This window comes from Microtus pennsylvanicus, chromosome 20 (genome assembly GCF_037038515.1).
Source record: "Microtus pennsylvanicus isolate mMicPen1 chromosome 20, mMicPen1.hap1, whole genome shotgun sequence".
Classification (NCBI taxonomy): Eukaryota; Metazoa; Chordata; class Mammalia; order Rodentia; family Cricetidae; genus Microtus; species Microtus pennsylvanicus.
In genome coordinates, this window is record NC_134598.1 from 19,950,645 (window position 1) to 19,975,072 (window position 24,428).

The 24,428-nt window shown below is 38.6% G+C and overlaps 1 protein-coding gene across 4 annotated transcripts in view; it reads left to right on the forward strand.

The window, feature by feature from the left end:
* Positions 1-6,680: 6,680 nt before the first annotated feature.
* Positions 6,681-24,428, forward strand: part of Otogl (otogelin like) — a 113,870-nt gene continuing 96,122 nt past the window's right edge. For 2 of the 4 annotated variants that reach the window (XM_075954211.1, XM_075954215.1), the window contains exons 1-8: positions 6,681-6,759; positions 7,759-7,798; positions 8,792-8,840; positions 14,477-14,543; positions 16,181-16,279; positions 17,996-18,150; positions 20,563-20,684; positions 22,816-23,021. In XM_075954211.1, the coding sequence (XP_075810326.1) occupies positions 6,681-6,759; positions 7,759-7,798; positions 8,792-8,840; positions 14,477-14,543; positions 16,181-16,279; positions 17,996-18,150; positions 20,563-20,684; positions 22,816-23,021 (817 nt within the window). The remainder of the gene's footprint in view (positions 6,760-7,758; positions 7,799-8,791; positions 8,841-14,476; positions 14,544-16,180; positions 16,280-17,995; positions 18,151-20,562; positions 20,685-22,815; positions 23,022-24,428) is intronic. The other 2 variants (XM_075954213.1, XM_075954214.1) reach the window with 1 other exon arrangement.

Genomic DNA, 24,428 nt, shown 5'->3' on the forward strand with positions numbered 1-24,428 from the left:
TTATTAACGCCACACTCAGCTTGGTTGTCAAACTAATTTGACTTATTATTAATTAATATTTACTAAAGACAGCGTGTCACGTAACCTGGGCTTCTTTTGGATTCACTATGTAGTCCAGGCTGGTTTAAACTTCTGCTACTCAGCCTCTCTAGGATTAGAAGTGTGATAACTGGGTGGTGGCCCGCGCCTTTACTCCCAGCACTTGAGGCAGAGGCAGGGAGATCTCTGAGTTTGAGGCCAGCCTGGTCTACAGAGCGAGTTCTAGGACAGCCAAGGCTACGTAGAAAAACCTCATCTCAAAAAACAACAAGAACAACAACAACAAAACATGTGAGCTATATCCCCGCTTTATTGTCTTTTTGCAAACCAACAATCTGATGTTCTATGTTAGAAGCTTCCTTTGGGATTCTAAAGGTGACACACCAGCTCTGCTGAAGACAGCTCCCTGTCATGTGTTTTCTTGCTGTGTGTACCTGTGTGATGTGTATTATGTGCCTATTAACGCACACCCTGGCTTTAATACTCCTTAAGAGAAGATCCCTGCCTCCTCAAAATGGTCCCCTCTTCAGCATCCTCTCCTATCTTGTCAGCACGTTATTCTTTATGACACCATTTCTATCAGCTTTAAAATAACCACCCAAAGTCACTTCCAGTACTACAGGTGATGTCAGTACTCTGGAGGCTGAGATAAGAGGATTTCATTATCAAGGCCAGCAGTGACTACAGAAGAGTTTCTGGCAAGCTTTGCTGCGTAAGATCGCCCTCCCCACCCAAAACAAACGAACACCTGACTGGCCAACTAAACCAAAATTGTCGAAGAAAAAAGCCAAACGAAGCTAACCAAGCAGCCACACAAACAGAAACTGGATGACAACAAAGGGTACCTGTATCCATTTTTCATGAATAAAACAACTTGCAGGGTATTTCATGATATCCAAAACTGGATTTTGTCCGAGGTCTGTGACCAAAAATGACATTACTGCCCATTCAATTAGTTATCCCAGAAAGCATCCTCCCTTACATTTCCTTCCTCTGAGAGCCACATTTGATTAAACAGCAAATTTTACTAGTTTATTTCTAAATATTTCTGGACTAATATCTTTCTTCAGGCTGCACATGTTCTATCCTAGACCAAATGGCTCTCATCTTTTAGGGACTTTTACCATGCCTGCTTGCCTTCATTTGCGGGTGTCTTTGAATACAGACTGGCTTTTCAAGTCACCAGAGACAGGTGCGTGTGTGTGAATGTCTCTGTGGGTTCATCCTCGCATGGGTGTGCACACATGCATGCAGTCCTCCGCTGCTCCTTTGCTTCAGATGCTCCACTAGCTTCCGTGGTCTTTGAGAAAGAGCCCAAAGGCTTTGCTTTCTCCTCACTTTGCTATCTCCACCTTCCAGCCTTCCTCCCGGGGCTCCCTTGCCCTTTCTTCTTCATACACACTAGGTCTCTCAATCAGCAACATAAGCAATTTTTCCTGCTTGGTAGCTTGGGTGTCATTTAAAAATCACCTTTCAGACCTTCCATTTTTTCCAACTGTCTCAGAACACCTTGACTTTAATCACATTCCCCATAGTTAATTAGTTTTAGAATGGTTTTTAATGGAACTTACATTATGGGATTTTTTCGGGGGGGGGGCATCTTATTCTTTTCCTTATTTCCTTTGTCTAGTATTGCGACACCCTTTGGATTAGCTTTCCAAGTGTTTATATGTCTTATTCTTTGATGTTTCATGTCATCTAACATAACATTTTAAACCATAGTAGTGAGATATCTGAACTATTATTTATCATTTTTTGTGACTGGTTGGATTTTCCCATCTGCCTTAGAGTCAATCAGAAAACATGAGCTGTAGGGAAGCTGGGCTTGGGAATCCGTGCTCCCTAGGTAATTCTTGTACACACCAGTTAAATAACTACCACTGTGTTCTAAGTAAAGTTGATAAACTTATCTTGTTAGAAGACTAGAGAAAAGCTTCTAAGGGGACTAGGACATTGTCACTGCAGCCTTTGGGAGGTAATAACAATTTTGTATGCCACTCAGTAAGAGTCTTATTCAGGCTGGGAGTAGGGAAGAGGTCACATTAAGATAAGGGGGTACACTCTTGGGTTCTTGACCAACTGTTATTTGATTCTCAAAACACAATGAAGAACTTGGTTTCTTCTGTTGTTTTCATATTGATGTGTGTTCTGCTGAAAAATCACGGAAGACCGTATCCCCAAAGACCATTCAGAACCAACCATCCCAATGCAGAGGACATGTGTGATTAAACTGACTCCAGGCACTATCCAGAGGTTACATTGGCAGCCATAGTAAGCCAGATTGTTGCTGTTTGAGCTGGAATCTGGGTGCGATAGCACAGCATTGAGGAATCTGATTGGTTTGGTTTTATTAATATCATTTTGTTATTAATATTAATCACCAAATTTTACTTGGTTAATTTATGCAATATGATCCGATGACGAGTTGTTTTGATGTTATTCCTTAAAAAAACCACAAATCTTGCAATTATTTGTTTTGGATAATTTTCCTTTATAATTAAGCTGGGAAGGGAAGCCACAATTAAGCTGATAAAGAAAACAAATATTTAAAGTACATCAAAGGAACAAAACCTGTCTTTGATGGTCGGTGTTTTGGTTTTGGCAATATGGTAATTCATAATGATCTTCAAATTTACCACTTATAAAGCCGGGAGGAGATACATAAGATGATTAACCACAGAAATCACTTGATGCTTCCACATAGCTCTAAGGGACATTCCCAGAAACCAAAGCCAAAGCAAGAAGAGGACTTAGATTTCCTTCAATATGAAGTCATGATTATAATTCAGACTCTAAGAACATTTAGGCTAAGAAACAAGAAACTCCTAGAACACATGATAGCAGTAGGTACATTTTTGGGGGTATGGGGGGGTGATAGATACATCCTAAACTCTGGTGATAATAGGATTCTCCCAGAAAATGCTAACCATATAAACAACACACAGTACTGCAAAACCGCTGAGAGAAGCAAACTACAATCCGTGGGACTGAAACCATTGCTGCTGGCTCCCCAGGACCTTAAAATACCTTCTCCCAGCAATTTTAAAGCAGGTGCACACAAATACTCATGATACAAGCAAGGTTCACAGGCATGAGAAACTAGTTCCCCTCTCTCTATTTAGTACCTCCTGTAATGTTCTAGATCGTGTAAATCCAACATGTTGTAGTAGTCCAGCAAACACGAGAGGTGCAGGGGTAAGATGTTGACAAGAGGAGATGTGTTGGAGGAACATTACTTCTTTCCCCATTGGATAGTGCAAAGCCAATCACTCTACAGCAGCCTGAAAATGAATGTCTTTATAAACTATAGCGTGGTGACTTTTGGGTCTAAACTTTAAGTTGAAGTAATGACTAGTACAGATATGATTTACGAAATATTACCTGTCCTCATATGGTAAAGCTAAGATAGATCTCACATCTAAAATAAATTATATGAAACATCTCAGGCATAATCACACAACACACAGCTTGAAAGCATATGTACAATTCTTCAGATTATTTTATTGTAATAGGTAATCTTATATTATTATAGTATTATAATAAAAGAGTGAAACTCATAGTGCTAAAATTCATCTTAGAGATAGATTTTTTTGGTATCTCAATGGCAAGACAAATTCTGGAAAAAAAAATCATGGAACCAGCAATGTGTTAGGTTTAGCAAAGCAAATGAGGAATTTCATTTGTACTGAATTTGAATTTCACTAGTAGACTGTGATATTGTGGCAATCACATTTTAGCTACTGTAGATGTGATCTCAATTTATGTAAATGGATATTACATAAATATTCTAGGGAAATACATTTTCTTCCAAGGCAACAAATTTTATTACAAAATCCCATTATCATTGATACACACACACACACACACACACACACACACACACACACACACACACGCCACGAGGTCAGAGTTTTCCCATTCTTGCAAGTTGTTTTGAATGTGGTGGGTTGGGGCCAAAAGGTTGTTAGGTGTCAACTTTCTGAAGCTCATATTCCATGTGGGAAAATGCACAGTGCTTTGTGGCAAAAAGGGACTGTTTATTGCTTGCATTTTGTGCTTGACTCAGGCTTCTTATGAACTTAGAATCTCTTCATAAACTGGCAGATGACTCACATTTTGCCTAAGTTCCTTTGTCAGGGTAGAAAGAAATATAAAAGCTGTCATTCTGACGGCAATAATCACACATAGAAATAGTCATAAATTCCCGTTTTGTGTGCCTGGGTCTAATCTTTCATCGAGACACTCTGTTCTGTTGGAGCTATTCATGGAAGCCTATTTTGCTTATTTTAATGCTGACTACCATTTCAGGTAACAAGTTCAGGATGGAGTTAGTTGAAAAAGAACTTGGCATTTCGTTATTGCTTTCTTTGTCATTGTTTTTTCTTCTTTTGAAATTTCTTCTCTATGAGAAGCCTTGACAAAGGGGAGTGGAGGGAAAGCACACAGCAAGCCCCTACTTATAAAAGAATGCTACATTGAGGATTACTTTTTTTTTTTAGGGTGGTAATTTTTACTGCTTTGTAATAGACAAAACACCTTCCGGTTTCTGAATACCGAGTTTAAAAACAGAAAAAGAGAAAAAAAGTCAGATGATATAGTCTTGGAATTTTCAATTTTACTCAGTGAAAATTGAAGTGATACTTTTGAATCAAAAGATACCAGATGAAATTTGAGGTGAAAATTCAGTTATTAAATTTAATTAATTTTTTGTGCTCTCAAAGTTTATATGAGAAATGTGAAGTTCACATGACTTTCTAGGCAATTTTCAAGCACATTTAAAACAACTAGGTTCGTAATCCAACTATCAAATCATAAAACTTCACTTTGATTTCAATTCAAGAGTTTTCTATATGTGCATCATTTTTGAAAAAGTTAAGTTTCAAGGCAAGAAATCGAGGTGTTATTAGCTAGATAAAACAATTTTGAATTATGAATTCCAACATCTGTCACATCATACACTGTTTCATAAGCAAAGCTAAGAAGAGCTGTAGACTAGCCAGGGGAAGGGAAGCAAAGGCTTAGTAACATATGTTGATTTATAGCATTTTACACAAAAAACTTACTTCCTTAAATCTGAGAAAGTTCTTTGGAAGGCAATTTTTCTTATGTTCTAAACAGAGTGTAGCCATTGCTTCTCAATTAGTCTATATTGACACATTAAAAAAAAGAGATGATTTTGTAGTTTTGACCGTGGCTTAATAGATACATATTTCTGGACCATGTTTAGAATGTAATCTTGAGTTACTAACTTAATTATCTGTGCAGACTTAGTTGTCCAATTAGTTCAAGGATAACAGACGATGGACTTTTTAGCAAATATTATTGAATGCATGCTTTACTTTAAAACACATGCATTAAAACTTCAGAATGAGTGTGCACGTGTGTGCTGTAGACAGGCACATAGCTATTTTTAATGCTATTTGTGTGTATATGTCATGATTACTTTTTATTGAGTGGGCATACATTTTTTTTTTGTTGTTGCTTCATGGAATTAGGTGTTTTTCATCAATGGAGAATTAAGATCACATGGAACAATAATATCACGTGGTCAGGGAATGTGGGACAATAACAGGAAACGGGGTATGTACTGGATATTGGATGTATCAGTCATTGGATACTTTGAACTTATTGCAAAGCAAGTGTCTGGGAAACACCAAACAGTAACAATTGCGATGTGGTACTGATGTAGTCAGATGCTTTTTCTTATTGTAGCCTGTCTGCTGAGTGAGAGGGACAGGGGCAAGGTAGTTCACAGAATCTGCTCTAGGAAATGTGAACGCACCGCGTAAGCCTGGCGTTCATTTGTTTGTGGGCTCAGAGCATCTCTTTTGTTGCTCAGTATGAAGGATAGCGTTTCTCTGATGCTGCCCTCGGCAGTCAATCGCTTCTGGAGAAGCGTGCCCAACTGCAGGAATAAGACCTCTTTCTTTGTGATCTAAACAGGTACTGACCATTGAGGATGGAAAAATAGAATATTAGGAAAAGTTTTTAGTACGTGCTGAGCTGTTTTGTTTTCTTTTCAAATCTGCATTCGTTCTAAAGTGTTTAACAGCTCTCTGGGCTGATGAAACCGTCAACTTAATTGGACCGTAATAAAATTTCAGTTGAAAATACATGCACATAGTTCTAATTTAATTTTTAAGAATAAAATGCTATATTGTAGACACTGTAGGGAAAGTTGATTAGATTTCATTCCACCTGTCCTCGTCCTCAAAGGCTACTGTTTTGTGACTAAGAAGATGTAGATAATGAACCAACACTTAGGAATTCAATGGTTATTCCATGACGTTAGAAGACATAACCAAGTATTGTTTGGATGCTCGCATCTTGCAAGGTTACAACAGGCTGATATCAGATAAAGAGGTGTGTGATGTGCAGGTGTGTGGCCGGCTGTAACTGATACGGGCTCAGGCAAGAAGCTGCCTTTCATCGCTAACGAGAGACTCAGCCAAAGGGCTGAACGTGAGTTCTACAGCCTCAGATGCTGTGTGTAGCAAGGTGGGGTTTCCCTTCAGTCCCTTTATCCCATAACGGTGTTCGTCTGCATCTGAGCCCACGACGAGCACCCCCGCTTGCAAGATGTCGTCATAGTGGAGACGGACAATTTGGCTTCCGTTCAGGGAGAGAGAGAGTCCACTGAAATGAACATTGCGAGAAAGCTCAACTTAATGGTACCTTGGAGTGTTTTCTCGTTTCAGGTGCTGCTGTTTTCTTTACAAGGTAAGGACTTTCGTGTTTTGACCTTTATTTATCGTGAAGGTCATTTATCATTTATCTTCATTCTCTCTGGAAATTTATATAGTTTCCTTTTCAGTTAGTTCTCAAGCATTCTGAAGTCATTAGAATAGGTATGTACTAAATAACATTCAGGCAGTTTTACTGAATTCTTAAGCATGCAGAGAATTTTAAACCTTTTCTTGAAACTTTTTGAATTTTCTTTAGTGACTATTTAAAACCATGCCTTTGTCATTATACTATCAGTGTAACTTACTCCTATCAAACACTTTGCAATTATTTCCTTTATTTAATTAAGCACTTGTAACTTTATGATAGAGGGGAATGAAGTGTTTAAACTTGCTTCATGTTATTAAAATCGAAAAGAGATCTAACTTTAGCATTTGAGGTTGTGAATTAATTTTCAATTTTTATAGCAAGTTTATCTATAAGCTAATTTTTATTCAGTTTTTCATGGAGAGGGCATTTATTTATATCTAATTTTTACGTCTTGATCCCTAAGAAAGAGTCTACGTTTTGGAGCTTAGGGGGAAATGGAAGAAATGACGGAAGTGTGACAGACTCATCCAAGTTGCTATCTTCCTCTTACAGTAGCGCCTTGTTCTCAAGGAGAACGGTGTAGCTGCTATGCTGGAGGGACCCTGAGATTGGCTTGTTCACCATGATCATTGTGTGGCTTGCTTTATAGCATGCTTCAGCCTGCCAACTACTAAGCTGCAGGGCCAGAACTCGAACAGTCCTGCGATTCCATGCCTAGCCCCCACTTCCTTGCGTGATGCCACTGTAGAAATCCACAGATCGTCACTATAGTTTCTGCCTTGTTGCTCACCTCAGGTGGATCACAGATTCTTCACTGGTCGGAGTCCTCTAAGAGAATAAAATAGCTAGTTGCGAGTCTCAATCCACGTTTTAGAATCTGGGTAAGAATGATTCGTTAAGTAGCAGTGTGGTGCAGTCTCACCAGCCTGTATTTATCTCTGGCAGGATACGTTTGTGCATCATCTATCCCGACAGAGACCTCCGAGTGAGTATTTCTTTGTCTCTCTGTTCTGAAACTCCAAAGCAATGAGACTATGCCAAGTTCAACAGACGGCTTTGTCTGTTTTTTTTTTAATAACAAGTGAAATATTGACCCAAAGCTTGAGATATTCTTCTTTGAAAGATGTCCAAACATTAGAAATGAATGGGCATTCCTTTTCTGTTTGTAAGAAGATCTTGGTGTTGTCCACTGGCCGTAGGTCCCAAAGAGACATTTCTTTCATTTCATAGATTTAAAGAAGTTATATCCAATAATATGTCTCTTTACGTTTTCACATTTATTATTGACTGCTAATGTATTATTGTTAACATCAATTAAAACTGATTTTAGTGCTTAAATGACTAAAAATGGTTCTAGTAATAAATAATGAAATAGTTTTAACTACTTTGCTTAAAAGCAGAATTATAGTAATTGGATTTTAAAAGAATACTTTTATTGATAAAAATAAAATAAAAATATCAAATCTCATAGCTTATGTTATGTGTAACTTAGTGAATTAATGATTTGATTTGGATAGCTGGCAATCAAATGTCCTTACATTTTTATATCACGCTACTTTTAAATGACATGGAACAGATGAAATTTGAATATTACATTTGGAAAGGTAAATGCCCCCTTGATAAATATTTACTTCAACAAACTCACAAAGTTCTAGGGAGACTAGACTATGCCTTTCAGTGATATAATACTACATTATTTTGCTTGTCACTCAGTCTCAAAGTTCCTTCCTAAAATTCCACGTATATCAGAGCCTAGTGAGATTTGGGGCCAGTCCCGAATTTTGTAAAATGAGACAGCGTCACTGCCCAAATCTCACCCTTCCGAAGAGGGGAGGGGGTCCTTTAAATGTTAAGCCAAGAAAGGCCTCTTTGATAAAGGGATGGAGATCTGGACGCAAACACCAGCTCCCTCTTGGGAAAGGCTGTTCAGGTTGCCCAGGGGCCTCTGACTACACAAGTTCTTTGTATTTTCTTGCAGAAGTGAGTTCCATGAAAAGGGACAGAAAGGAGCTCTGTTAGGACCGCAGGTAGGTTAAGCCTCAGCTGGAGCGAGGCAAAGAAAGAATTCATTCCGTTGCGGCCTTTGCTGTCACATCAACAATGAGACCTTTGTGGAGGGAATGAAATGCTAAAAACAAGACAGGAAGAAGCGTGATGGCGTGAAGGCGTTTCTCTGCAGCTTTTATTGTGTTTTATTTTTGCGACCCTGCACTATATTCTCGGTTCTTGTTTGGAATGAAACGCTTTTTTCTTTCTCTTCATCCACCTCAGGAACCCACACATAGGCTTCAGTGTTGATGTGGATTGCATACAATCTACTTGCTGGAACCTTTGAATGATTTAAAAATTAAATACAGTATTGGGCAGGACAGTAGCAACAAGGCAAACACACCTAAGAAGAAATGGAGAAAGACTGAGATGATATGAGTTAGATACGTCCAAAGGGCACTGAACATATTCTTATATACTGACAGACATCTTTTGTAGTTTCTAAAAAAATCTAAATGATGGCTATTTCTGAAGAGCAGCTTACTGTAAATTTGAGAACACTTTGCTTGCTCCTTCTTATATATTGAAGGGATACTGAGTAACAAGATTGCCGCATCATCAAAATACGTTGGAATGTTCAAGTAAATGAGCGTCAGGAAATATTTCTCTATGAAAGACAGATAATAAACTAGAGATTTAGTGTGGGGGAAGACTTTCTTTGGGGGAGTAATATGACTCGAGTATTTATGTACTTAACGTTCAAGGGAACCCTTGACAAATCCTGAAATCCAAACGATTTCTCTTTGGAAATTATTTTCACTTATGGGTAGATGTGTGTCTACATGCCAGTATGTGTACCTGAGCCCGAAGCATTGGGTTCCACGGCGCTGGACTTGCAGGTGGTTGTTGAGTCGCCTGATGTGGGCACAAGTAACTGAATCCAGTTCCTCTGAATTCAGCAAGTGCTCTTAACCAGTAAACTGTCTCTTCAACCTCTGAAATACTATAAGTATTTCCTGCTTAGTACATTTATCCTTTGTGGGTATATTTTATTAGAGTAAACTGAAGAAAATGAATAGATGCAGAACACAAATGGGTAGAAGTTTTTCTCTTACTGCCAGCCCCCAAATCATGACATGGAGACTAATTGTTAATTATGAATGCCTGGCCTTAGCTTAGCTTTTTTTTTTTCTAGCTCGTTCTTTTCGGTTAAACTTAAATCAAACCATTTTTATTAATCTATATGCTGTCCTGAGGCTCATTTTCCTCATCCACATACTGTCTATCCCGCCTTCCTGCTTCCTCTGCTTCTGGCTGACTGGCCCCCAGCTGCCTGGCTCTTCTTTTCTCTCTGCCCGCCAGCCCCATCTATTCCTCCTCTGCCTAACGATTGGCCATTCAGTTTTTTATTAGACCAACAAGGCGCCTTAGGCAGGCAAGGTGTAATAGCAACACATCTTTACATAGTTAAACAACTATTCTGTAATACAAACAAATGTAACACATCTTTACTTAGTTAAACAAATATTCTCTTCCAGAACACAAATACGATATAATATATTGACAATTTAGAAGATAAAACAAATTCATTTTTTTTAATTGAGATTAGAGATTCTCGTGTGTGTGTGTGTGTGTGTGTGTGTCTGTGTGTAGTTTGGTGTATTTGGACATGTCATTGAGACTGCGCCTGTAGCTCGCAGGGTTTGCATCTCCATGTCATTGATAGATAACTTCCCTGATGCCCCGCAGGCTACTTGGTACCTTTATTCCTGTGAAATCTAGCCAGCAGGAGGAAGCTTTCTGCTCCACTTGGTTTCTTCATATCCTGTGACCAGAGTTTATTGTCCATGGCTTTGTCTTTTTCTGTGGATGGATGGAGATTGAAACATAAGCAGATGCTTATGCTTCCATAGGAAGTACTTCATCTACGGAATCATCTTCCTTGTCATGGGGTCTTAAAAAAACCTAGAATAGCCATGGAAATAATAATTCAGTTTAAGAAGAATTCTGTATTTCAGAAGCCGCAGTAGGAGGATGATTGGTTTGTCTAGCCTGGGCTATGTAGGGATACCATGTCTGAGGACAAACCAAACCCTCAGAAGGATGCTCGTGTACAAAGCTTCTTGTCTATCATGGGTAGCAGTTAAAATAATTTTGAAGGGCATGCTTGCCGGTAGAGCATATTAACCAAAAAGTTCATCTGTATAATTCAGTAGAAAGATCTGGTGGTGAAGATAAAAAGCCTCTTCCATTCTGGTGAGTGAACACTCTAGACTGAAAAACTTGTGTGAGCTGGGCCCTAAATGGGCATATAAAGAGCCCCGTGGGTGGAACCGACCCAGTGTGCATTTGTATGTCGTAAGTATCTATTTAATCTGCCTACAGGAGTTAGGCTAATGCCTCTCCTCTGTTACCAAGAGGGGATGCCCTTGCTTTGCCTTGGTGTCCATTTTAGGCAGGATGAAGCGCAGGAGACTTGCTTGCCCTTTTGTTTCCTGTAGCCCATGAATGCGTGTCAAGATCAGTTAACGTCGATTAAGGTCTCAAAGGAGAAATATGACAGGGAGCAACGAGGTCACAGTCACGTAGTGCACTGCTTAGAAAGAGGCTGGAAGGCCACGCACGTTGAGTTCATTCCTCGGCCGTAAGCAAACAGCCCTGATGGATGGATAACTGTCCACAGAAATATGCTGGTAGTGACGTCAGCAAGGCAAGCCTAGGCACAGACTTCTATAAATGGCAGGCATGTCAGTGTTACAGTGCGTTCCCTGTGCAAGGCACACGTCTGTGGTCCTGAGCACCCTCCTGTGGAGGTGTGACCAGGAACAAGAAAGAACAGGCTGTCCTCTTTCGTCAGTTGTGTGAGAGTGTGTATCCACTGCCACATTCTTTGTTCTACATCCGATAATTCTCCTGCAGCAGGCACTGAGGCCAACCAAGACTTGGGCTGAAATCGCATTCCTAACCACAGTTCTGAACAGCACGAGGCACATTCCCATTTGAACAGTATCTTTTGTTCCAGTTCAGTTGGTACTTGTGGCTGCCATGCCAGGGGTCATGTTTTATACATATAAACAAGAATAACCATGCTTGTAATTCAGAAATTTCATGTCTCCAGGGATCTGTGAAAATAGCGTTTCTGTTCAAGTGGTTTATTGAGCCTGAGTCACCATGAATTATTTGATGTTATGTACATAACACAAGAAAAAAAATGCCTCACTTATCAAAGTGGTACACTATTCTAACTTCAGATATGCTCTGAATCTAAAACTGAGTATGAAACTTTATCCTAGTGAAACGCATTACAACCCTGGGTAGACAGAAAGGGTGTTGAGTTGTCAGGGAGCTGGTGTGCTAAGTGGTCATTGGGATTTCCTTAGAGAAGGTCAGAGTTGAGTGGAACAAGAAAAAAAAAATACATGCATTTGCTTTAGTCCAGTGTTATAAAGTATATTACGTTTAAAAATTACATTTCTTTGTCTTTGTGTGTGTGTACACAGGCATGCATATATATGTAGAGAGAGAGAAATAAAAAGAGAGAGGGGGGAGGGAGGGAGAAAGGGGGGTGCTCTTGTGCTGTGGCAGATACATGGATGTCAGATGACAACTTTTGGGAGCCTCTTCCTCTTTCCATATTGCGATCATGGGAATCCAATTCAGGTCATTGGACTTTACCTGCTGAGCCATCTTGACAGCCTCTATATTTTATTTTCAGTTAGTAATAGTAAGGAGTAGCGAGCCTTTCATTTTTTTTAATGAACGATGATATTATTAAAGTGGTAATTATTTCACTTTATCCTCCTGATTCTATAAGGGAGATACTGCTATTCCTTTTTATTTATTGGGCCATGAGGCTACATGGAGTAGATAATTTATTCAAGAACTAAGGTCATTGTGAGGCAGAGTTGAAGTAGCTATGCATTTTTCAGACATCAAAGATGATGGATTTATTTCCATTGCAAGGATTGGCCAAGCAGGTTCAAAGATGGTCTATGCTCAACAATGTTGATGTCCCTTTGAATTAGGCAGCTGGAAACAATATGGTGAAGGTGAGAATGAAACTTGACACCGTGGTGGAACCATGGTCATAAACTGTTGGCTGAGTCTAACTTGTTTGAAGACAAGACAAATAAAAGTGGATGAGACTGAGCAGCGGCAGTAAAACATGGAAGATAAACCCAATTTGTGAGGAGGAACTAATGAACTTATGAACTTGTAGCTATAGTAGGGGAAAAGGAGTTTAGAAGTGAATCTTTAAGAGTCTTCAACAAATGGGAGAGTTCTAGTTGTGTCAGGCAACATAGGGTGAGTTCGCCTGTCGAAGAATGTACTAATGGTCTAGGGAGATGGCTTGGTAGGTACCTTCCATAGAAGCCCAAGGACCTGAGTTTAGATTCCCAGTGCAAAGCCAGCTATGGCCTTTTACCACTAAGTCCAGAGTGGGGAGAACGAAACAGGAAGATCCTTGAAGTTGATTGGCTAGTCAGTTTAACTGAATCCCTGGGCTCTAGGTTCAATCCCTATCTCAAAAAATAAGGAGGAGAGTAATTGATGAGGTCAGCAAATGTCAACCTCTGATCTCCGTAGGGAAAGCGTGTACCTACGTGAATGAGTATACACACACACACACACACACACACACACACACACACACACACATACACACACCACACACCACACACAGGAAGAAATAATGAAATGGAAAATGCTTTAATCAAGCTTCTTGCGTGTGAGGATGATCAGAATCTAGAGAAGAAAGGACCTAGCTCCTCACATCCCATTACTCTTCATTATTATTATGCATCCCCTTCCAGTTTTTCCAACATCATCATCTACCTAATTTTATAATCATGTGGCAAGGTTGAGTCTATGTCTTCAGGTAAATATAAAGTGCTCTTGGTAAGGATACAATCTTGCATTATATATGCAATTGGGACTGAGTTGGACTAAAACGCTCTAAGTGATTAGCTCTAATAGCCTATAATTATTTGCAACAAGTCTTACACTACAATATTTCATAACAGTTGTTTAAAACAATATCAGCTTCCTTGCTAGTCTTCTGTGGCGAGCGCTAAAGATTAGAGGACCCTTCTTTACTTCATTGTTATACCACATGCTGAAGCAGGTGTCACGGCTGTTCCCATTTTACACATGGAGACATTAGGAAATCTGCCTAAGTAGAGGTAATGTAAGTCAGAAGTGTTTCTGTGAGTGGTGTTCTCGCTGTCTGGTCCATAGGCTCGTCATCACTGACTGCTAGTGTACCAACCCTGTGCCTTCCCTCCCTACCTCATCTGTAAATGTCAGAGGACTGATACCCTTCTATGAAAAATATCAGCTAATATAAATACAGTGCTTCTTCAGAACTCTGTTCACAAAGTAATGATGGGCATGGCTAGGAGCAGGGGGGTTGAGGTCACAGAGGACAAATATCTTGCCCAAGTCACCCACAAGACAGAAAGAAGACTTTAAATCAATTTTAGGCATCACTCCAAGGGAACCCTTCCTATCTCACTGAGATGATCTCAACGATAGCTTTCTGCGTTAAGTCAGCACTTGACTTGACTTCATTGTTTCCATATTTGCAGACGCATTCCAGAAATTTTTTTATCTGCACGTTTGACGTATGGTAACTAAATGAGCTAATTTGTGTTTTTATTTCTCTGCTTTGAAGTTTGAAGCAACCTCTCCGAGATACTTTTTCCATGAAGCGATTAATTGGGGCGAGAGTAAAATCAAAGGTCAGTGTGGAGATTTGTTCCTTTGTGTATGGTTTCTGAGGCCATCCCTTGGGGTGGGGGGTGTATATTAAATCAGTTCTGATTGTTTCCATATTTATTGGAGGGTACTGAGCCAGGGTAGTAATAATAGCAATCGTTTCAGCTCCTGTCCTATACACATCCAAATTATTTTTAGAAATGCCCAGAGCTAAACATTTAGACAAAGCGGATGACAGTGTGACTGGAGAAAGCGCCAGTGGGTATCAGTGGCTTTTTCTCTTGCTCCGAGTCAGTGTGACCTGTTCCTTCACTCCCTGGCATCCGAATTTTATCTCAGCAGTTTACCAGTTCCATTACACAGACAGCTGATGGTAGCTTCAAATGTAAAGAAGCAGAAGTAATTCTTATCATTATGTTTAAGTCATAGTGATTAGTTTTGGATTCAATTTGATATTTACTTTTAGGAGAGTAAGCAACTTTGTAAATACGTTTTCAAAAAGACGTATTTGTTTATCTAAATATTTAGACACCAACCCATTTGAAAAATTTAAGACTATTTGATCCAAGACAAAGTTTAAAGGTAGATGTGTCTCTTAAAGAAAAACCAAAGTGCTTGGAAGTTTGCGAAAAACATTATTTCTACCTATATTTTGGTGAAATATATTTTGTTTTAAGTTAAAACAGTTCATTTGTTTTCCTCATCTAAAATTTACCTGGGGAGCTGAAGGCTTTGACATGTAGAGAAGTCAGTGGATTGTTTAGGGGCAAAATGATAGCAAGACTGAGTCCTTCTTGTGGTTGGCAGACTGGGTTTATAATTGCAGCTGGGAAGTGTCTTCACCATCTTCCAGACAGGCCTAGCTTCTTCAGCAACATTTCACAGTGACTCAAAGACATTCTCTTCACTCCTGATGTGTTCCTGGGGTCCTTAGGACTCATTTGCCTTCTGAAATTCACTCAGGAGATACCTGTGAAATTAGGAAAAACTCGTAGCAATTTGCTTCTTCTTTTTAATTTATTTATTTGGGACAAGCTTTCTTTCCACAAAAAAGTCCTGCTTTTGTGACAACCAGAGGTGATTTTTGCTTCTGCCTCATCTTTGTTAAGCACAGATCCCAAACACTGAGTCCTTTATAACTGAGCCTCAGTATTCATGGGCAAACTCCAAACGACATGTGACACCCTTCTCATCAAAGGTGGGTGTTTCCTTCTGCATTTTAGACTGTACTTGAGCCCTCCCTGAAGCAGCAAAGTCTGAGTTATTCTTCAGCACAGCGCTTGCTCCAGGAGAAAGTACTGGTGGGATGCATTCCAAACTCGGTACAGGGCATCATCTCCAGCTTGGGTATTTCTGGTTCTCATCATCTGGGACAGGGATTCCTTACATGGGGACTTGACCTTTGGATTGCTCGAAGGAGGCTAACCTCTCCTCACAAAATACTTTGGGATGCAAAAGCCTGTCTCTCTTGCTTCATAGGACACATAATGAAATGAATAGATAGAGATTTGATGGCTTAATTCTTATGCACCACAAGGCAAAAGGCCCAGGGTTCTGTTTAAGTTAATAGTGTTACAGTTAGTCCAAGCTAAATCGTGACATATTGTGTTTATATGAGCTTGATCCATGCCAGAAGATAAGTTATTGCTTTGTCCCTCAGGTTCTTGTCCTCATGAATGCCTTAACGGGGCTTTCTGTTCTAAGATCGGTACGTGTGACTGTCAAATATTCCAAGCTCTCGGGACAAGGTGCCAGATTGGTAAGTTTCAGGGATATTTATGAGAGAATTATGGGATATGAAAGAGAACATTAAGTCATGATTTGCTTGGAAGCGTTCTTCCCATGGGATTTGGGACATTAACTAGACAGCTCCAAGTTTATTTTCATCAATTTGAAGGAATTCAGAAACACTGTAAAAGAGCATAGCTGTATGCGCTTTCCCTTCCCACTGATCTCTGTTTCCTTGAGTATTTTTTTTTCTCCTTTCCGTTGCACTAACCCGTAGGACCATCTTTCCATTTATGTGTAGCTCTTCCTCAGTATATTTCACCTTAAGCTTCTCTTCTTCTTATTTAATAAGTTGGATATTCCGTATATAGACTAGAAATAGTACTGAGAGTTCATCAGGTATGGAGATCGTTTTTCTTTTTAAAATATTTTTATCCATAATGTCTAAGGGGAGGATCTTATATTAATAATTATCAACAGATATTGACTGATATTTTGCCATTTGGAAGATTATATGCTAGGCATAAAACAAAGTATATTTTGAGGAACACAGACATGCTTCGGCAACTAGTGGTGTGTAAGAGGTAAGCCATCCTTAAACATGAGTACCCTCGAGGAAAGCGTGGAATGTAGGATTGCACTGCCAGGGATGATAACCAGCAAAAGGAACCCATCAATGTCTTTCCCTGAGTGGACCAAAGTTGGATGGAGCTGATAAATTTAGGTAAATGTTTCAAAAAGGAGGAGACACTAAACACTGGCCCTTATGTGTATATAACAATTCACCAAGCGACTTTTTAGCAAACATTGCTGCTTTTTACGTTATTATAAAGTGAATCATTTAAAATATAAAAATATGAAGGGTCTGTGAGATGACTCAGCAAAGAATCGCCTTGTTGCCAAGTGTGATGCGGGGAGTTTTATCCCCGGAACCCACATATTCTTAGGTGGAAGGAGAGAAGCAACTCCACAAAATGGCCCTCAGACACCTCCTTGCTTTGATACAATATGACCCTATACACCCCACACCTACAGCAAAAACACCAATGATAATACATAACATAAATAAAAATAAAATCGAGTAGAAGTTTATCTAGATGAGAGACATAATCCTAATAGATGTCCTTTGATTTAAAATAAATATTGCTTGAAATTTCACCAATTTGAGATCATCATTTTCACGATTCCAGGAAACCAAATGAGTAATGCCTCCAGCTCCATTTTCCAGGCATATAAACATGATTTTTTTTGCCATCATTAATTTTCTCTCTGGATACCATAAAGACATTTTTGAAAGAATTATGGAGGCTGTGGCATTCTGCTGCTGTCCACGCTGCTCTAGGATACTCCATGGTGACCTTTCTCCTCTGAGTCACTCATTTGCGTTGCCGACATCACCGTCTTCTTTTGGATTGCCTTCCTTACTATTCCTTTTTTTTTTCCTGAATCTTTCTCTTGGAAACACAAATCAGGGGAGTTTCTAACATAAGTCTTTTCTTCATAGCAACTCAAAGACTGGGTTTTATTAAAGAGTTGGGTGGTTTTAAGAGCAGCTGATACCTCAATACCACTTGTGTCTTTCTGCACCATGAACTACCCAATTGGGGGAAAAACACTTATTTCAGTGAATTACAATGACTTATCATGACCGAACATTTTGAGATAGCTGTGATTTATTTTCCACTAATGTTTTTATTTATTTTACACTAATAATACTAAATATTATTTTTATTTAATTTCTTTTTAGTCCCAAACATGGGAAGTGGCAGAGATGGCATTTGCAAAACCTGGGGACAGTATCACTTTGAAACATTTGATGGGATCTACTACTATTTCCCAGGAAGCTGCTCTTATATATTTGCAAAGGACTGTGGTAATTTGGAGCCTCAGTACACTGTATGGGTAGGTAGTACTCAAATTCCATCAATTAAAAAATTACCTCTGGAAAATAATGTATTTTAAAAGTATTGGACAAATGATGAGTAATGGACAATAATTATAGAACACTCAGGGACTCACTTTTAATGGAATGGTCCAATTTTGTGGCCATATTAGTGTAATTTTATTAAGATGATGTCTGGCGTGCTAGCAACAGGGACTGAATCCATGAGAGGGTATCTTACAGGCTGTAGAGAAATATATGCTGATTACCACAGCTACTCTCATCAGTATCCCTGATATGTTTTTCTTTTTGGTAATTTGGAAGAAGGTAAAGTCAGATATTAATAATATTATTTATATTTTCTCCTTCCTTGCTATTTTGACTTGAGATGTCCACTTGTTTTTGCGTTTTTTAAATGCCCCTCCTGGGCTAAGGAATGTAGCTCATTGGTATGGCAAATTTTTTAGTATGCACAAAGCCTTGGTTTGGATCCTTGAATCCAAAAATGGATGAGTAAATAACACTATAAAACAAAAGCAACTCTTGGTGTGTAGAGGAAGCCATGTTTATGACAGCAACTACATGAATTACGTCATTGCTAGGTAGATTCGTGCTGCATGATAGAGCTCACAGAACTCACACTAGGCTTCAGAATTCCCAAGTCCAATGAAAATATCTCAAAATTCAGTTGCAGAAGAGCAGTAGCTGAAGCAAGGGCACCAGAGACTTCCTTTCTTGTCACAAGTCACATCTCAAGTCACAAGTAGGGGAGTACTGTACTGTCCAATTTAAAAACTAATTATTTATAGACAAAATGTTGAAATCTGACCTGTGTTTTACTTCTAAATAATGTTGTAGTCGTCTGAATTCCCCCTTGCTGGAAGAAGAAACATAAGTATATATAACTTTTACAAATCAGTTTAGAGTGAGGATTTAATTATAAGGATCATTTATCATATTCACAAAGCAAACAAAAAAGCTTATTGTTTCTTTGATTTCATGTTTTGTTGTTTCTTTCATTCTGCCTTTCATAATATAGACTTGCTTCAGGTGATAAACAATCTATGAATATTTGTTTACATCTGAGAATACATGCTTAAAAATTGATCCAGAACCGCTGACATTTGCAGAGGGCTTGTTCGGCTGAGGAAAGACACTCTGGTTTCATTAGCAAACTCCCCTTGTGTTGATAACTATCAATCTTCTCCATTTGTTCTCTAAAGAGGAATCCTTCAACAATCTGGATAGGATTGGATAATGGTTTCTGGATATTGAGAATATTTCAGTCAAATTTCTTCCCCTAGCCTTCATATTTATTGGCTTTTTTGGTTAAATATGTTTCCATGTTTTGTCCCACAGTTTCCCCTCAAGCCCCATCCTTTCTAGAATTTTAGTGTCTAAGAGAAGTTTTCCTTAGCCTGGCATCTAAAATCTTCTTCTAAATCTTGATGTGTATATACTATATCTTCGCTTCACCTAGTACTTTTTTTTAGTGTAATCAACACTAAATATTTTATTTCTATTTAGTTGCACATTTTACCTCTTTTCCTGTCATGGGATAAAAATTTAAGGGAGGCATTATTTTTGTCTGCTTTATAGATGGCAATAGTTCTAGAGTGTGTGTTAGATACATAATAAGTCGATAACATTTACCACTTACATATTAAATTAATATATTTAAGCTGTCTTATTATTAGTGAATTATTATCCTTTTCATATTTGAAAGTTCTTTTGCATTTGTTTAGCTACCCATTTTTCAGTTGCTTTGTAGTTTTATGACTTATATTTTGGCTTTTGAGCCTTCTGAAATGAATCTTGAGCTAAGGAAAAAAATAACATTCACTATCTCTTTTCTGCTCTTTCCCTGCTTTGTGTTATTCCAAGTGAATGGAATTCTTCCTAATGTCTGAAGTAGAAATTTATTATTTAAATGGTTTCTTTTTTTCTAAAGCATTTGGGAATAAAGAGAATCAATTTTTATTTTAAGCGAAGTCATATTCACTTTGTCAGCCTATAAATATTGCTTGCTATTGAACTCCATTTAATATTCTCCCATGATAGTCCATAGATGCCCTAACGGGGCATAGATACTCCAAATGTGTTTCCTCGTGGTGTTTATGATTCTTTTGTCAAACTAATTTTTCACAGTATATATCATATAGCTTCAGAATATTATTATCTAACATATGGAAGCTAAGGTGAGCACACAAATGTCCCGAATAACTTGCATTTTATAAAATTATATTGCTCCATTTTTGAGGCAAATATTATTTTCCTCTCAAAAACCCTAAGTGTAAGAGTAGTTCTCACTTTGTAGGATGTCGTGGGGCCTGTGATGCTGCAAGTTGTAACGATGTTCCGAGGGTTTAATTGCCCATGTGGATACTTGCGGTTGTTTTCCATGATTTCCTTTGTGCTTTTCTCCCTTCCAGGTCCACAACAGCCCAAAGTGCCTTGGTTCTGTGTATTCTTGCTATCGTTCCATCAGCCTATTCTTTTCGAACCAAGAGGAAATTAGAATTTATGGTCACGAAATAAAAATGAATGGAATTAGGTAAGACGAGAAAAATATCTGTGCAAATGACACCAGAGGTTGATTGACAGGTCCGAGGTCTCAGACGGGAAGGGAGTGGTGGAGAACGGGAATAGAGGGCTTGCTCTTTGGTTGCCTTGTGCAGTAGTGTCAGAGAGACGTCACACCTTCCGTGGCACTGGAGCCCAGCAGGCAGCTGGGAATCTAGCTGGTCCACAGCCTAGTATTCATGATGCAGATATATTTGCAAAGGTGCACCTAGGATTGAACATGTTCTCCTGAGGGCACAATCAAGAAATGTCTCTATATAATTTAATTCTGATTACTTTGGGCCTCTTCAATATTTTCTCTTTCCCTTCACGGAACATGGTACAAAAATTGACTTTATTTTCTCTTGGGAAGGATTCTGGAAGCCCTCCCAAGTCTATGAGAATGAGTCTTGGGCGTCACTTGAGAGTTTCCATCGAAGCCTTGACAAAGACTCTGAGCCAGTAAATAACTGTCCTTGTTGATAGATCAGAGCAGCTACAGTGGCTTCCTGCCTGCCAACAGCGTGACCTGAGAGTTGTTGGGAAGGGGATGTTTATGTTAGACGGACATTTCAAACAGTTAGAACAGGGAGTCATAGGGAACAATTTCCTTTCTGATCTAAATAATTACAAAGACATCCAGTTTCGAACATTTCCTATCTCAGCTAGGCCAGAGAAAGTAAATAGTGAGATGGAACAGCTTTATCCATCCTTCAGAACTCACTGTTAGGCATGTGAACCATGGGATTCCTTCCAGGGTAGGGTAGGACGGTGATGTTGCTTTTCCTCCATGGAGAGTCAGCCAGAGGCAGGAGCAGCATTGTAAAAAGGTGAGCCTCAGGGAAGGCAAACAAGAGCAGCCTTCACCATATTTGGTGGTTATTTAATTTTTGATGCCCTTTCCTCTTGATGCAAGGTCTTGCCATATATCAGCAACCTTCTGTGTCATAAACATCAAAGAGTTAGAGGTAGCTATTTTTTTCTCTTAAAAATACATATTTAATTAAATTTACAGAAAAAAGAGAGCTGGCAGACAGAGGTGGCTGGCAGTTAAACACAGCAAAATTCCCCTCCCCAGAGCTACACCTCCCATGAATTAGCACCCCATTAGTGTAAAATATGCTTATAAAATATGATCCACTATTTTAAAATACAGATCTTTTATAAACTTGTAAATTCAAACAAGGAATATTTTTATTGCTGTTTCATACTGACTTTTGCTATGAATTCTTTACATTTAGTTTTTAATCATAACACTTCTACTTGTCACTTATTCTCGAGCTATAATGCATAGTTATTTCTATCTTCTTGTAACTATTGTCTATAAATATTTATATGTAAAAAAATCTTTGTGTAAATGGTCGGAGGTATTAGTGTTTCTTTGGGAATTATCTATAGTTTGCTTACTTTTGCAGTTTTTGTTGGACAGAGCCCTGCTCTTTCTAGAACAGAAATTACTAATTTGAATTTTGGAGAGGAAGGTGTGACCGCATCTGTTAACTGCCTGCCTTCCATCATGGTTTATAAATTTATTTTGATATGACTACCTTCATAAAAGTGAGCGTCTCAAATTTACTTTACGATTGGGACCTGCTCTTTACAGCCTCGTTTATAAATGGAAGGAGGACAGGGTTCTTTTGCTTTCCAAGTGACTCATTTTGCTTTTGCAATGCCCATTTGGTTAGTTCTTTTGGGTTGGGAATAAAATCAGAGCTCCAGGACACCTGCATATTTTGACTATCACTTGTCTGTAATTTAGAACTGTTAATTTTTAGATTACCTTTAGCTGTCTGGATCAAAAGTATTCTTTAACCCTCATTCTATGATGTTGATAGAGCTAGTTTCCATGTGGAAAAGATTATATGCAGCTAACTTTCTGCTGGATTTTGAAACAACCACTAAGTTGTAAGTATTAAGTCTACATCAGTGGCATCTTCGTTGTCTTTTAATCTAAATATTAAACTTGTCAACAATGTTGAGGTTTCCCATGTATTTAAATGTTTGGGGATCTCACTCTGTGTAAAAATTCTCTTTCGCCTGAATTGTCGTGAGAATCTGGTATGTATAGCTATGACTTGGCCGTGGCTCAGATATTAGACTGTTCTGTGTTTTTTTTTTTTAAGCTTATCTCTGCCTCAGACTGTTGGCCAGGTGTACTTTGAGAAGCTAGCCGACTACATTCTGGTGAAAACTACCTTTGGTTTCTCATTGGCCTGGGATGGAATATCGGGAGTTTACCTCAAACTGTCCGAAGAGCACAGAGGGAAGTCCTGTGGCTTGTGTGCAAACTACAATGGCATTCAGTCGGATGACTTCATGATTCAGCAAGGTAAGAAGATGGAGCTCGAGAAAGGGGTGGGGGAAGGGGTGTTCTCTTTACACCCCTTCGGCCAATAGCAGTTAGTAGCCAGAAGACTTGACCAGTTGTAAAAAATCCCTGGCTACCATCTGTCTACTCTGGTGATTCCAAGTGGAGGTCAAGTTGGAAAACATTTTCTGATTACTTGACAGTGTTTTCTAGGTTGAGATGCAGGGCTTGCTCACATAGCAAATGTTAACTGAGCATTTAGCTGGCTTCAGGAGTTTGAGCCATAATATATACACTGTCAAGGGGACTTGGGAGATGCAGTGAACAAAATGTGGAATTCCCCATCCTTGGAGTTCATAGTCTAGTGATTTAAACCTTTCGACTTGAATGCATTTACTTTAGGAGAAAAGCTATTTTGTATTCAGTCTTATCAGTAATAAATTAAAATGACTTCCAAATGATAGTTTTGTAAATACGATGAAATGAAGTCAGGCTAGGCACTTTGCATAGCAACTGGGAAAAGTTTTATCTATCTTCCTAGTCACTCACTGTGTCTAAGGCATGAAACTTACCTCAGTTAGTCACTAGTAATGGAGTCTATTTCTGTTTAGAGACTACTGAGGGGTAAGAGCACAGGCCATAAGCATGAGTCAAGTACACATAAAGAAGCTAAATAAAAGAGAATATTGTTCTTAGTACCAGGAGACCTGACCTTGTACCTCGCTTCCACTCTTACATACGCCTGAGATTGGATCATTGAATCTTTTTATTGCTGTAAAAGAGGAACACAGTAATTCTGGACTTACAGAGTAACAAGTGATAACAAAAATATACTTTATCGTTTGTCATAATGTTTAATATGGCCAGATAGCAACATTATTCCTATCCCTCATATCATCTTGTAAGGTTTTTAGAATATAAAATTCTTAATTTTTGAACAACGTCACAACCTCCAGCATAATGCAGCTTTAAGTTGATTCTATGAGAGTTGGAATAGATGTTATTAATTTCAAACAACTGCATTTAAACCACAATTTGCTATATGATATTGCTTGTTTTGCCTTACAAAGTTAATGGTAGTTATCTATTTATTGTACTTTAATGGGTGTTAAAAGAGCATTTTAGAGCATGGATTCTGCAAGTCAGAATGTGGAATAAAAATTCTGCTTTGCTATTTATTACATTTTTTTTTTTATTTTAGTGATGCGGCAGCATTTATTTTCATAGAGTGACAAGGATAAAGTGAGACAGTTCCTGCTAGCATGTAGATTTCCCATCACACAGAGACCACTCAGTTGTCTTTTATAATTGTCTCTAGTGTCTCACAGGCATAGAAATATGTCTTTGTATGTCTTTTACAAGCCCTTAGTAAAATGCAAACATTTACTCACACTACGTGGGTAACTTATCGTCAGGGCTAGTTCATCA